Source organism: Garra rufa, unplaced genomic scaffold (genome assembly GCF_049309525.1).
Source record: "Garra rufa unplaced genomic scaffold, GarRuf1.0 hap1_unplaced_003, whole genome shotgun sequence".
NCBI classification, from domain to species: domain Eukaryota; kingdom Metazoa; phylum Chordata; class Actinopteri; order Cypriniformes; family Cyprinidae; genus Garra; species Garra rufa.
The window spans coordinates 8,652,124-8,667,642 of NW_027394278.1; the positions used below are offsets into that span (position 1 = coordinate 8,652,124).

Below are 15,519 nucleotides of genomic sequence, written 5' to 3' on the forward strand. Positions count from 1 at the left end.
CGAGTTACAAGACTAAAATGGGGTCAGATTTAACTGTGAGAGATGACTAGTGGTTAAAAGAATGAGACATAAAAGAAAATTGGTTTAAATAGATTTGGTGTATTTACAAGGTTCACATAAAAGACTTTAAAACAACACGATAAAACTAGGTAAACTCTGTTAAAAGAATACAGTTCATTTGTCCATACCCTAAAAACAGGTAAACTCTGTTAAAAGAATACAGTACATTTGTCCATACCCTAAAAACAGTCCAAGAACCCCAGTGTGTTGATAATTCCAATGTGAGTGTCCACCAGTGTATATACAATCCACAGAAAGTGTAATCCAAAGTTTGCAGGTGGTGAATGGAAAGGTGAGCTCTAAAATTAGCAACTCCTCAATCCAACAGTTTGGTGACTGTCCTTTGTTTGTCATGCTGCTCTCTTATACAGTTGTACTTCCTGCTTCCTGTCATGTGTCTAGTCACATGACAGGCCAACCATCCATTTATTAAAGACACATACACTTAAAATGTTAAGAGTAATAAAATGGCCTAAAAAACATGTAAAACACTTAAAACTCTATAATACATGTAAATGATTGTAATAAATAGAGCGGTAAAACACGTCTTTCTAAAAGCCAGCATATTATATAAATAGTGAAGAAAAGGCAAAAGCTTACAGCAACTGGTATTCCCAGGCGGTCTCCCATCCAAGTACTAACCAGGCCCGACGCTGCTTAGCTTCCGAGATCAGACGAGATCGGGCGCTCTCAGCGCGGTATGGCCATAAGCGAGGGCTGCTCCAAAAAGTGGGCTATTTAAAGATCAGCCTCCGTAAAAGCCAGCATATTATATAAATAGTGAAGAAAAGGCAAAAGCTTACAGCACCTGGTATTCCCAGGCGGTCTCCCATCCAAGTACTAACCAGGCCCGACGCTGCTTAGCTTCCGAGATCAGACGAGATCGGGCGCTCTCAGCGCGGTATGGCCATAAGCGAGGGCTGCTCCAAAAAGTGGGCTATTTAAAGATCAGCCTCCGTAAAAGCCAGCATATTATATAAATAGTGAAGAAAAGGCAAAAGCTTACAGCACCTGGTATTCCCAGGCGGTCTCCCATAAAAGTGTAACAATCGGCCTGATCAGCCGAGTTACAAGACTAAAATGGGGTCAGATTTAACTGTGAGAGATGACTAGTCGTTAAAAGAATGAGACATAAAAGAAAATTGGTTTAAATAGATTTGGTGTATTTACAAGGTTCACATAAAAGACTTTAAAACAACACGATAAAACTAGGTAAACTCTGTTAAAAGAATACAGTTCATTTGTCCATACCCTAAAAACAGGTAAACTCTGTTAAAAGAATACAGTTCATTTGTCCATACCCTAAAAACAGTCCAAGAACCCCAGTGTGTTGATAAGTCCAATGTGAGTGTCCACCAGTGTATATACAATCCACAGAAAGTGTAATCCAAAGTTTGCAGGTGGTGAATGGAAAGGTGAGCTCTAAAATTAGCAACTCCTCAATCCAACAGTTTGGTGACTGTCCTTTGTTTGTCATGCTGCTCTCTTATACAGTTGTACTTCCTGCTTCCTGTCATGTGTCTAGTCACATGACAGGCCAACCATCCATTTATTAAAGACACATACACTTAAAATGTTAAGAGTAATAAAATGGCCTAAAAAACATGTAAAACACTTAAAACTCTATAATACATGTAAATGATTGTAATAAATAGAGCGGTAAAACACGTCTTTCTAAAAGCCAGCATATTATATAAATAGTGAAGAAAAGGCAAAAGCTTACAGCACCTGGTATTCCCAGGCGGTCTCCCATCCAAGTACTAACCAGGCCCGACGCTGCTTAGCTTCCGAGATCAGACGAGATCTGGCGCTCTTTTTTTTTTTTTTTTTTTTTTTTTTCCTTTATTTAAAAAAATTAAAATTTTGTTACATTTCAGAGATTCACAAGTTTTCCTTAGGTGTTACAACATTTGTGTTTAACATATTTTACATATTTCCCCATAACCACTTTATTGTATGGTCTTTGAATTCAATCATAGGGTTTCCCTTCACCAATATTTCAATAAAAACCTCCTCCTTCTCATGTGATAAAAGATAGTTCTGTATCAAGTTTACAACAATATCCATCCTGTTTTTAAACATAATCCATACATCCACCTTTTTTCCATCATATTTTGCCATGTTCCTCCTTAACCAAATTACATATTTTGCCACTGTTACACATATATTAAAAACATACATTTTACAATCTTCCATACCAAATAGAAACATTTTTTCCCATTTCTTTTGTTCCTCCACATATTTCTTTCCCAAAAGCAGTTTTGCGATTTTTTTTAACTTTCTCATAAAATCTTCCAATTTTTCACAATAGAAAAACAAATGCCGTAAACCTTCCCCTTCTTTTCTGCATACTTTACATATATCATCTTGTTCAAGTCCTATTTTACACAGTCTCATTTCAGTTAAAATACAATTGTGTCTCAATAAGTAGTTAAAATTTTCTAAAACTGGTTCAATATACTTTAATCTTACATTTCCCCATATTTCCTTTTCATTCAAATCATCATACCTTTCTTTCCAGTAGCTGAGTGCTACTGGTTTCGTAAAAGCCCTTGACCTAAAAACCACATACAAATTTTTCACTGTACATTCTTTCAATTTGATTTTTTCCCCAGCAGTCTTTTTAAGATATACCTCCGGCAATTCATTCTCATCACCTGTCTCATTATTGTCAATTTTTTCAATCCATTCCTTTGGTATTGCTTTTTTCAACTCTTCATATTGTTTCTGTAATCTTGTTTTATACACTCTTTTAAAATCATCCGCCACAGCATCCACAATAACTTGTAATGGTAAATATCCTTTTATCACTTCATATAATACATCTTTTACCTGTCTTATGCCTCCATCCCACCATTCCTTATAGTATACTACATTCCCCTCATTTACAATATTTGGGTTTAAGAAAAGAGGCTGTTCTAAAATCTGAGCTCTTCCTTTTGGTAAAATCTGTACATTTTCTAAAAATTCACCCCATGTCTCTAAAACCTCCATATAAAACCTTGGTATTCCTGCTGTCATCCAATTTTTAACCTTCATCCATAAAACATTACACCCCATTTTAAAAAGACCACATTTTTCCAGAAAGTATTCCATCACACATTTCCAAATTACTTCCTTCCTTGTTTCCAAAAAATGTTGAACATTTTTAATTCTTAAAGATTTCATTCTTAAAAAAGTGTCTAAAAGCCCCAAACCTCCTTCCTTAATATCTCCAATCAATGTTTGATATGCAATCTTGGCTCTCCCCTTTCCCCATAAAAACTTTAAAACCCCTTCTTTGATTTTCTTATAATACCCTTGAGGCAATGGGGTTACTGCCAACACATACCAAACTTTAGAAAGCAATAAAGCATTAATAATTAAAACTTTCCCCTTCAAAGTCAAATTTCTGGTCTGCCAAAATCTTAATCTTTTCTCAATTCCAATTAAAACTCCCTCCCAATTCAAATTATCTGTCTTATTAAAATCCATCCCTACCCAAATTCCTAAAATTTTAATCATCTCCTTTTCTTCTTTGAATGGTATGTGTTGTGATATTTCTTGTACATTTCCAATCCTCATACACACACTTTTCCCCACATTCACTTTTGCTCCTGAACCATTACAATAGCGCTCTAAGATCCCCATTGCCTCTTTAATACTCTGAATGTCTTCAACCAACAAAGTAGTATCGTCCGCGTATTGATACACCGGTTCTCTTTTTTCATTTTTCTCAATTTGTATTGCTTTTATGTTTCTGTCTGCCTTTATAGCCAAACCTAAAGGTTCAGCTACCAGCGTGTATAATAAGGCAGACAATGGACATCCTTGTCTTATCGACCTTGTTGGCTGAAAACATTCAGTTAAAAAACCATTACATTTTATACAAGTTAAAACATCCTTATAAAAAATTCGTATCCATTTTCTAAATTTTTCCCCAAACCCGAAACCTTTAAGAACCTCCAATAAAAACTCATGTTCTACTCTGTCAAACGCCTTCTCCAGATCTAAGCTAATTAAAAAACCCCCTTTATCTTTCTCTTTCATATAATATATTGTGTCTCTTATACTTTTAACCACATCTGCTATGTCTTTTCCTTGCACCCCATATGCTTGTGTTGTTTTAATAATCTTGGGTAAAATACTTTTTAATCTATTGGCTAAAACCTTTGCTAAAATTTTAAAATCTGTATTCAGCATTGTTATTGGTCTAAAATTCTTGAGATCTTTTGAATCACCTCTTCTTTTGTATATAATTTTTATCATTCCTATTTTCATTGTTTCACTCAATATCCCTTTCTTAAAAATTTCTTCATAAACCTCTTTTAAAATCGGTACTAATAGCTCTTTAAATTCCTTATAGAATTCATTTGTTAGACCGTCTACCCCTGGACTTTTCCTTGTCGATAATTGTTGGATTGCAATCTCTATTTCTTCTGCTTTAATATCCTCATCACAGAATTTCTTGTCTTCTTTATTTACCTTTGTTTGGATTTGTTTTATTAAAAATTCTTCATCTTCTCTTTTTATTCCTTGTTTTTTAAACAAGTCCATATAAAATTGCCTAACTGTTTTTAAAATTCCTTCCGTTTCCGTCTCTAAATTGCCATCTTTGTTTAAAACCTCTTTTATTAGATCTGCTTTTTGTCTGTTTCTTTCCAGATTAAAGAAAAATTGTGTACATCTTTCTCCCTCTACGGCATACTTTGCTTTACTTCTTACTATTGCACCTTTACACTTTTCTTCTTCCATTAATTTTAGCTTATCTTGTAACATTACTATTTCCTCCATATTCCCTTTCCCCATCTTCTCCGCCTCTTTTCTTAGCTCATTTTCTAGCTTCTTCCTTAACAGTTGTTCTTTTTGTCTTTTGATTTTTTGAAAAAATTGACTATACTCCATTGAGCTTTTCTTTATCTCCCACTTAACATTATCCCACCAAATTACTTTATCTTCCTTATACATATCATTTTTTAGATTTCCTTTTACCACCTTTTTAATTCTGTCCTTAAAATCATCACTTTTTAAAACCTCCGCATTTAAAATCCATACCCCTCTTCCTCTTTCCACTTTTGTAAAATCTATTGTCAAATGCAATAAAGAATGATCACTCAACCCTACAACTTCATAAAATACATCCTTTATCATACCTTCCATTTCCTTCATACATAGAACATAATCTATTCTACTTTGTTTTAGCTCTTTTAAAACCATCTGTCTTCTAGAAAAAGTTCTTCTTGTTCTGTTTCTTTCCCTCCAAACATCAATCAATTGGCAATCCTCCATCATCTTTTTCAATTCTTCTCTACCTTTATCTATTCTAAAAACCATGTTACTTGCCAAGTCTAATTCCGTAAAAACAGTATTAAAATCTCCAATCAAAATACCCTTTTCCCATATTCTTACATTGTCAGATATTTTACTAAAAAACCTTTTCTTTTCTTTCTCTTCATTTGGGGCGTGAATGTTATAAATAATTAAATTCTCTTCTCCTTTTTCTATTTTCACTGCTAAGCTTTTCCCCATTTTATCATCATATATCACTTGTTCTTTTCCTCCTATTCTTCTACTGGTTAAAATAGCTACACCACTTCCCACATTTTCTTCTCCATTATTAAAATACATATTCCCATCCCATTTTGTTTGGAACCTTTTCATACTTTCATTTTTCCAATTTGTTTCTTGCAACACAATCACATCAATTCCTTTACATAATACACACATCATCTCAAATTTTTCCATATTCATCAAACCTCTAGCATTCCATGATATCAGTTTTAAAAACATTGAAAAAAGGTGAAAAAAAAATTGAGTAGATAATTAATGTGTAAAAGAATTAATAATATATTCAAAAAAAGGGGGGGGGGGCTAATCTTCTTCCTCCTCCTCCTCCTCCATTAACACCTGAAAACTATTGACCCATTTAGAATTTTCTGCATCCTTATTCTGTTCTTTTCTTCTCTTTCTCTTTGCACCTTCAATATTGGGTTTTACCTTAATAGTCCTTCTTCTTACTACTTCTTTTCCGTCCCTCCATCTGTCTGTCTTTTCCAGTTCTTTATTTTCCTCCCATGCACCTATTGTTTGCTCTTCCTTGCTTTTTAGTTCTTGAATCTCCATTGCCTCTAAAGTTCTCTGTGTTAATTCCAGCGGTGTCCATATCTCTTCCCTCTCTCCTTTCTGAAAGGTCCCCAACTCCTCTTGGTTTTCTCTTTCTTTAATTTGCTCCAAGTCACCTTTTGTTTGCTCTTCCTTGCTTTTTGGTTCTTTATTCTCCATTGTCTCGAAAGTTCTCTGTGTTATTTCCAAAGGTGTCCATATATTTTCCATTTCCCCTTCCTGAGAGTTCTCAATTACCTCTTGATTTTCTACGTTGGCTTCTTTATTTGTTTCCTTTTCTGTCCCAGCCTCTTCCTCATTTTCCACTTCCTCAATTTCTGTTTCTTTCAACATTTGCCTTCCTTCATTGAAAATTTCTTCATTATGTAATACGTTCTCCCCCTCCATCCAACACTCGCATCTTACCAGCACTCTTCTGCAATCCGGGCACTTTATTGCCTCACAATCTCTTGCGAAGTGTCCTTGCTCCTCGCACTGAAAACACTTGAATTCCGGACAGTCTTTGAACATATGCCCTGGACTCATACACAACCGACAGGTTTTCACCTGCCGATCGTGTAAAATCCGGCAATATTGTGTTCCTTCCTCCATGTTAAATTTTGTGCTATATGGGAGCGACACCACTTCCTTCGGGAATTTAACCCTTAGGTACCTCGTACCGTCTGCAATTTCTGTGCCCGGATACATCCTCCTTCTAATATCAGATGCTGGTGTTACTCCCCAATCTTTTAATTTATCAAGAATCTCTGAATCTTCAATGTAGGCCGGCAAATGTATGAAGGAAACCACATATTCTCTATCCTGCAAATGTCTTATTTTGCACATTTTTCCTTTTATCTTTAATTCATCATCCAAGTCCTTGCAATCCTCTTTACTCCTCAGTGTTATTTCATATTCCTTTGTTTGCCTAGGTCTTACTGCCAGTATCTTACCTCCTCCAATTCTTTCATTCACTGCTTTTATAATATCCTCCGCTCTTGCATCTCTCAACTCCACCATATCCACAATCACTGTTGCCTCTTTGGAGTACTTCTTTTTGTAATCCGTTCGTTTCTGTCCATCTCGTTGTCTTATTTCCCGTCCATTTTCTGTTTCGTCTCGTCTTTCTCCAGGCATATACACGTCTTCACCTTGTAATCTGTCCGTTCTTGAAGCCATAATCACTACAAAAACTTCCCAGACAGCACAATGCTGCTGGGAAGCTTAGCCACTAACAAAAAAACAAATCAAAAATAAGAAAAAACAACTGTCCACAAACCAAACAAATAAAAAACAAAACAGAGTGAGCCTTTCGGTCCGTGTACCTACGTATAATTGGTTTTCTCGTTTTTGTTTTCAAAACAAACAAACGAATAAATGATTGGTTTATGCAATATTTACATTTTCTCGGGAACACAAAAACGAATTTCATTCATATTTTCAATTTTGTTTTCATTACACGTCGTTCAAATGCAGATATTAAAAAGTCAACAAAACCAAATCGAAAAATTAAAGTTTTTTGGAAAAAAGCGCGTTTTAGTACACCGGAAGCTCTCTGCTGCCGCTGAAGGTTTTCACTTGCGACGGGCGTAACGTTAAACAGGCTAATCAGGAGAAATGGCATCTGTGCTGGATAATTGCACCGGATTGATTGTAAACATGGTAAACAACGGGGCAACATATTCAGATATTTCCGCTGCCTTAGCGTCTTCTGGAACAAAAAGAGGACATTCAGTGGCAAACATAAAAAAGTTTCTTGGCGACCGCAACCTGAGAAACAGGGGTCGTTTGACGGATGAACATCTGGAGGTGGCAGTGGCCAGTGCTATTCGAGAGGTAGGCTACGTATGTTTTTTTATATTACTGTCTGCCGCCGCTGCTACTACTACCAATTAAGAAATCTATTCGGTTTGCCAGATATGATTTCACTGGCTAACATGTTCAATTTTGTTACTTTTTACAGACCGGACCCTCCTTTGGGCGAAAAATGATGACGGGCTACCTGGCTTCAAAGGGTCTCGGCGCTTCAGAACGGCGCGTGGGAGCAGCACTGAGGCTTGTCAATCAACCTGCTCACCAAGCTCGTTTACAGGTGTTTTTAGTGAAGAGAGATGATGCTTTATAATGTTCTATTTGTACTGTACTATGTGCACGTATGTTGTATTTATATATATATATATATATATTTTAAACCTTAATCAACCATGAAACTCACTACAAAGATTGCCATTTACTCTCCCAGGGAGCACGGAACTTAAACCCAGTTCCATACCATGCTGAATATTTTGGTCACAAAATGCACATTGACCAAAACGAGAAACTCGTAATGTTTGGAGTTACACATGTGATCGCAGTTGATGGATACAGCTTCAAAGTCGTTGGGCATGCAACAATGCCTATCAAGAACAACCTTACCATCTATGAGGAGGTATACAGGTTAGTTGGAATGGACAAATAAACAAACAAAAAAGACCTCTGTTATTAGCCACCAAGACATTAAAATACTATTTGTTATTAAATCTGTATATTTGATAGTCATTAAACTCAGTGTGCATTTGTATTATAATTGTTTTTTAAGCTTTTATAATTTTAACAATTTTACACAATGATTTTCATACTGTTTTTCAGACCAGCAGTTCTATTCAATGGAATGTGGGACCAAGTACGTGTTGACTTTGGGAAAGAATTTTATTTATGTCTGTTTATGCAGGAGATCCTGTCAGCATACAGATATAATACAGACAGGGAGCCTTATAAGCAGACACCTTCAACAAAGGCAAGTAGTTATTTTTATAACTTACCTTATTATTTTTTACAATCCTCTCGTTAGTCCCAGAGAAGTTAATGTTTTTGATGCAGCTATTCAATATGAATACAATTTTTGGACTAAGATCATTACTTAATTTAACACAGAACCACAGGATTGAACGACTATGGCCTGAGATAAACAACCGGGTCAACTACCCTCTGAAGGAGGCATTAATTCAGCTAACAGACCAAGAAGTGCTAGACATGGAGGACCCCATTAGTCGCTACTGTGTGTCTGAGCTTGTCTGCCAGATGGGACGCATTGGTGTTGAAAGAGTAGTGAACTCCTGGAATGCCCATAGAATTCCAGGTATTTTATTATATATATATATGTATATATGTGTGTATATACCTTATATTTTTTTTCACATATTAATTATATTTAACTACCTAGGTAGAGGTGTTCCAAATGCCCTAGGGGAAGGTGGTTGTTTTAAAAAGATAAGTGAAGACCTGCTACCCAATTCCACAGCTGCTGCTAACTTGTACTTTGAAGAGATGGGATCCTCACTGACCACACCAACAACATTTGGCATCTACCCGTTCTCAACAGAAGAGGACTGTGCACATGCTGAGCAATCCTTCATTGAACAATTTCCTGACCTGCCCATTCTGTACAACAGTGTAGCTCACAACAACTACAGAAACTTTCAGGAGGCAGTTATGTGCCTCATTGATGTAACTCGCAGATATTCCAATGCTTAAAGAGTTGAGGTTTGTGTTTCTTGTACTCTTTGTAACAGTTAATTTAATTCTTCCCATTATAAATCTAATGTTATAGACTAAAAAGTTAATTAAATGGTCTTAATAGATTAATGTTTCAAGTTCTTGATAATTCAGATGCTTACAACCAGCAGGTAGTTTGAGTGGGGGGGGAAATAAACCAGCATGTTCCATACTTGCTTATAACATTTATTAAATCAGAGTCATTAAACAATGTCACACTCCAATTGTAACAGTCTTTTTTTTGTCTGTGTGTAACATTTCAAAAACTACAGAACCATTTTACCAAGTTACTAGAGAAAAAGATTTGGGTTTGTGTTTTTACAACTTAAACTTCTTTTAAACTACTTTCTTGAACAATTGAACAGAACTTTTTGTGGTCTGCATAAGCTGCAGCACTGTTGTACTAGATGTATTGAAACATTTACGGGTGTTTTGAAATTACATCTCTCTGATAATATCTATCACGGTTGACAGACCAGCGATCCGAACAATGTTTAGTAGTGAACACTCAGACCGACACTTTAAGCACTGATTTGAGTTCAGTGCCCACTCCTCAATACAAGCTCTGCAACCAATGATGCTCCGGCAACATTCTGACAGCATTGGCTCATTGATGAGGTCTGTAAAAACATGGAGGATATGTATTAAAATACCAGACTTTTTAGGAATGTTGTACATATTTATTGCCTGGTCCATTCCAATAAGTGGACCTGAGCTAATATTTTAATAAAATGTATTGATCTTTTAGGATGTTCATTACTAGGTCATTTCAGGTTGCCAATTTGAAAATACAGTCTGGACACTGCAATTACATACACATTTACAAGTTTTTCATAAACACTAAAGGGTGTAGCAAATTGGGTAACACTTTACTTAAAGGGGTGTTTATAACATCGTCCTGAAACCTTTACACGTCGTGAATAAGATGTTATGCATGATTATGACAACTTGTCATTACCAAGACAACAAGACTTCATATCTGTCATAAACCTTCAAATCTGTCATAAACCTGATCATCATGAAGCCATTTTAAGTGCCATGAATATTTTTCTGATCACTTTCGGTAGAACAAGCAGAATGCCACTTGGATTGGAATACTTTAGTTGAGGTCAAGAAAAATATTAATGGAGGTGTTATAAAATTCATGATAAAATAATGGCCTCGTGATATGACTAATTTATGACAAGTTATGTTACCTTGGTAATGTCAAGTTTTCATTACAAAGACGGGTTATGATCCATTTGGTTGTCAAGATGTCATAAAGACATGTCAAACACAGTCATCTTTGCATTTAAAATGACAACTGAATTATTGACACTTAATAATAATCATATTTATAACATGCATCAGGAACAACCTCAAGTAAAGTGTTACAGAGAATTGTAACTTTAATACATCATGCTCCTGGTGTTCTATACTGTACCTCTACAGACAAGGCAGGTGAAGGCCTCCTTGAGCTGTGATGCCTGCTGTGTGCTGATTTTGCTCCTTTCTAAAGCGGCCAGTGCAGTGAGCTCTCTGATTGTGACAGAAACACTCTCCAGGCCTTGCGATGCCTCCAACACCTCCTCAACCTTTTCTAAAATGTCCTGCAGCCCAGAATCTTCTTCCCTGCATAAAGAAAAGACAAATTATCATCTTTTGTAACTAGATCACTAATTACACACATTACAAAGACTTTCATGTTCATCTAAAAGCATCCCGTTTATAGATCTATCAATCACCTTATCCTTTTCCTTCTGTGTTGAAGCCTGGTAAAGTCGCTAGTCAGCATGGCATTAATTTTTCTAGAGTTTTGCCTCCAATACTGGGAACCTTAAAAAAACAAAAACAAAAACACACACTGTAAAATGCAATATAAAGAATACGTCTTCTGCACAAACTGAGACTCCTTTGGAATCCCTTAATCTTCTCACAATATTTTATCAGTTTTTTTGATTAAAGATGAAGTTCTTAGAAATTTTGCTTTAAGAAATGTAATTTAGGATTTAAAACTGCTCGACTTTTGGCATAAAATAAGCCATGATCCAGGTTTACTTCGCAAAACTGAGATGCTCATTTTATATCCATACACAAAACTCTAATAGGTCACCTGGTTACTGTTTCAAAATGGTTTAATTTGGATGTTCTATAAACTATTATACTTGTATTCCAAGTTTTTGGGAGGTTATTACAGCCAACTAAATTTAAAAAAATAAAATAAAATAAAAAAATAAAAAAAAAAAAGTCCTTTTTCTTGGGAACTGTAGTTGTATTGGCTACCTCGTGTTCCTTCTGAATCCATTATTTCATTCCAGTTCGAGTCAAGCAAGATAGGACATTCTGTTGCCCTCAAGTCAACTTGAAGCTTTTGAACAATGCCCGGGACATTGGCCTCAGTTTCAGAAAACCTCACTACCACCACACTTTTTGGAACTGGTTTTCCATCCTGCACTTCCGCAATGTTTATTGCTCTAAAATTAGAAAACAGGTTAAACAATTTGATTAATTCTCAAATAGTCAGAATTGTATTTATGCATCCAACTAGTTAATAATAAACAGTTGGATTCAACATCAATATTCTATTCTTTAAAACAAACATACATATACACACACACATATATATAACATATATATTAATTTTATACCTTGTCCAAGTTCGGCTTGTACGCGGTGTAGTTCCAAGGAAAGTTCCAGTTGATGCTGGCCTTGTGAAAGAAAACTGTCGCTGAACTGACGTTGAGGAAAATGCAGAGGTTGTTGGGGTGTTTGATGCAGTCTGTACTGGGTCACCATGGACTTCATAATGAGCCCTGAATGTCAATTCCAATGAGCTGAAAGACCCTTCAGCATTGGGGAATACTGCAACATTTGAATCATCAGTCAAATAGAGACTGTCACTGGTGACCTACAACAAAATAAAAAGAATAAATATAAGAATAATTATTATTAGATTAATAAATATGTAACTTTAAACTCTTAAGTTAGAATGTCTGGTTTTTGATTAATAATAATAATAATAATAATAATAATAATAGAGTGAAAACTTGGTTTTTATTATTAAATAAACTGGGCTGCGTTTCCTCAACGTTAAACATATTACATTACAGCCTCCATAATTCTTATATAGAAGGTGCTAACGTTATAGCGTTTAAATCGCTGTTTCACAAAGTTTTCAATTTATCTTCAAACCATTTTAATACATACAACACTAACAGTTAACTCGATTAAAGTGTCATCTCAAAGATTTCAGACGTCTGGTCTTACTCATAAGAAACAACCTGCTATCTCACGGTCAAGTTCATTAACAGGCTAATTTAACCCACTTGAAAGTTTCGCAAACTTAACTTACCTGAAATATTTGCGAAATCCTGTCGACCCGCATGTCATCATCCTTGACACTAACTCTTTTATTGCCAAGAAAAAGCACGTAGGAGTCCATTACGATCAGGTGTATTCAATCCTCACAAATCGTCCGCATGTGCGGCAGCAGAGAACTTCCGGTGTACTAAAACGCGCTTTTTTCCAAAAAACTTTGATTTTTCGATTTGGTTTTGTTGACTTTTTAATATCTGCATTTGAACGATGTGTAATGAAAACAAAATTGAAAATATGAATGAAATTCGTTTTTGTGTTCCCGAGAAAATGTAAATATTGCATAAACCAATCATTTATTCGTTTGTTTGTTTTGAAAACAAAAACGAGAAAACCAATTATACGTAGGTACACGGACCCCTTTCTCACCCACTGCAGCCGAACACTTCCTGTTTTACCAGCAACTCACTAGCGCCCCCAGGGTGGTATGGCCGTAAGCGAGGGCTGCTCCAAAAAGTGGGCTATTTAAAGATCAGCCTCCGTAAAAGCCAGCATATTATATAAATAGTGAAGAAAAGGCAAAAGCTTACAGCACCTGGTATTCCCAGGCGGTCTCCCATAAAAGTGTAACAATCGGCCTGATCAGCCGAGTTACAAGACTAAAATGGGGTCAGATTTAACTGTGAGAGATGACTAGTCATTAAAAGAATGAGACATAAAAGAAAATTGGTTTAAATAGATTTGGTGTATTTACAAGGTTCACATAAAAGACTTTAAAACAACACGATAAAACTAGGTAAACTCTGTTAAAAGAATACAGTTCATTTGTCCATACCCTAAAAACAGGTAAACTCTGTTAAAAGAATACAGTTCATTTGTCCATACCCTAAAAACAGTCCAAGAACCCCAGTGTGTTGATAAGTCCAATGTGAGTGTCCACCAGTGTATATACAATCCACAGAAAGTGTAATCCAAAATTTGCAGGTGGTGAATGGAAAGGTGAGCTCTAAAATTAGCAACTCCTCAATCCAACAGTTTGGTGACTGTCCTTTGTTTGTCATGCTGCTCTCTTATACAGTTGTACTTCCTGCTTCCTGTCATGTGTCTAGTCACATGACAGGCCAACCATTCATTTATTAAAGACACATACACTTAAAATGTTAAGAGTAATAAAATGGCCTAAAAAACATGTAAAACACTTAAAACTCTATAATACATGTAAATGATTGTAATAAATAGAGCGGTAAAACACGTCTTTCTTAAAGCCAGCATATTATATAAATAGTGAAGAAAAGGCAAAAGCTTACAGCAAATTGTATTCCCAGGCTGTCTCCCATCCAAGTACTAACCAGGCCCGACGCTGCTTAGCTTCCGAGATCAGACGAGATTGGGCGCTCTCAGCGCGGTATGGCCATAAGCGAAGGCTGCTCCAAAAAGTGGGCTATTTAAAGATCAGCCTCCGTAAAAGCCAGCATATTATATAAACAGTGAAGAAAAGGCAAAAGCTTACAGCACCTGGTATTCCCAGGCGGTCTCCCATCCAAGTACTAACCAGGCCCGACGCTGCTTAGCTTCCGAGATCAGACGAGATCGGGCGCTCTCAGCGCGGTATGGCCATAAGCGAGGGCTGCTCCAAAAAGTGGGCTATTTAAAGATCAGCCTCCGTAAAAGCCAGCATATTATATAAATAGTGAAGAAAAGGCAAAAGCTTACAGCACCTGGTATTCCCAGGCGGTCTCCCATAAAAGTGTAACAATCGGCCTTATCAGCCGAGTTACAAGACTAAAATGGGGTCAGATTTAACTGTGAGAGATGACTAGTGGTTAAAAGAATGAGACATAAAAGAAAATTGGTTTAAATAGATTTGGTGTATTTACAAGGTTCACATAAAAGACTTTAAAACAACACGATAAAACTAGGTAAACTCTGTTAAAAGAATACAGTTCATTTGTCCATACCCTAAAAACAGTCCAAGAACCCCAGTGTGTTGATAAGTCCAATGTGAGTGTCCACCAGTGTATATACAATCCACAGAAAGTGTAATCCAAAGTTTGCAGGTGGTGAATGGAAAGGTGAGCTCTAAAATTAGCAACTCCTCAATCCAACAGTTTGGTGACTGTCCTTTGTTTGTCATGCTGCTCTCTTATACAGTTGTACTTCCTGCTTCCTGTCATGTGTCTAGTCACATGACAGGCCAACCATCCATTTATTAAAGACACATACACTTAAAATGTTAAGAGTAATAAAATGGCCTAAAAAACATGTAAAACACTTAAAACTCTATAATACATGTAAATGATTGTAATAAATAGAGCGGTAAAACACGTCTTTCTAAAAGCCAGCATATTATATAAATAGTGAAGAAAAGGCAAAAGCTTACAGCAAATGGTATTCCCAGGCTGTCTCCCATCCAAGTACTAACCAGGCCCGACGCTGCTTAGCTTCCGAGATCAGACGAGATCGGGCGCTCTCAGCGCGGTATGGCCATAAGCGAAGGCTGCTCCAAAAAGTGGGCTATTTAAAGATCAGCCTCCGTAAAAGCCAGCATAT

The 15,519-nt window shown here is 36.2% G+C and overlaps 1 protein-coding gene, 3 non-coding genes and 2 pseudogenes across 4 annotated transcripts; 1 reads left to right on the forward strand and 5 right to left on the reverse strand.

Annotated features, from left to right (window-relative positions):
- Positions 1-653: 653 nt before the first annotated feature.
- Positions 654-772, reverse strand: LOC141310002 (5S ribosomal RNA). Its single transcript, XR_012347549.1, has one exon. It is a non-coding gene; the product is annotated as a 5S ribosomal RNA (ribosomal RNA).
- Positions 773-856: 84 nt separating this feature from the next.
- On the reverse strand, positions 857-975 carry LOC141310847 (5S ribosomal RNA). The gene has a single exon (XR_012348324.1). It is a non-coding gene; the product is annotated as a 5S ribosomal RNA (ribosomal RNA).
- A 6,506-nt stretch (positions 976-7,481) lies between these two features.
- LOC141309793 (uncharacterized) lies at positions 7,482-9,891 on the forward strand. The gene is made up of 6 exons (XM_073832565.1): positions 7,482-7,977; positions 8,105-8,233; positions 8,384-8,577; positions 8,770-8,917; positions 9,055-9,259; positions 9,344-9,891. The coding sequence occupies exons 1-6, from the start codon at positions 7,759-7,761 to the stop codon at positions 9,652-9,654; spliced, it is 1,206 nt and encodes a 401-aa protein (XP_073688666.1). The 5' UTR covers positions 7,482-7,758; the 3' UTR covers positions 9,655-9,891.
- A 4,378-nt stretch (positions 9,892-14,269) lies between these two features.
- Positions 14,270-14,388, reverse strand: LOC141310519 (5S ribosomal RNA; annotated as a pseudogene).
- Positions 14,389-14,472: 84 nt separating this feature from the next.
- On the reverse strand, positions 14,473-14,591 carry LOC141310859 (5S ribosomal RNA). Its single transcript, XR_012348336.1, has one exon. It is a non-coding gene; the product is annotated as a 5S ribosomal RNA (ribosomal RNA).
- Positions 14,592-15,342: 751 nt separating this feature from the next.
- LOC141310441 (5S ribosomal RNA) lies at positions 15,343-15,461 on the reverse strand (annotated as a pseudogene).
- Between the last annotated feature and the right edge of the window lie 58 nt (positions 15,462-15,519).

What these genes read in the sequence shown, in the direction of transcription:
- LOC141309793 (XM_073832565.1), top strand. Translation starts at nt 7,759, where the DNA reads ATGGCATCTGTGCTGGATAATTGCACCGGATTGATTGTAAACATGGTA. An exon ending in TGGCCAGTGCTATTCGAGAG is followed by an intron (nt 7,978 to 8,104) that starts GTAGGCTACGTA and finishes TACTTTTTACAG; the next exon opens with ACCGGACCCTCCTTTGGGCG. An exon ending in AGCAGACACCTTCAACAAAG is followed by an intron (nt 8,918 to 9,054) that starts GCAAGTAGTTAT and finishes AATTTAACACAG; the next exon opens with AACCACAGGATTGAACGACT.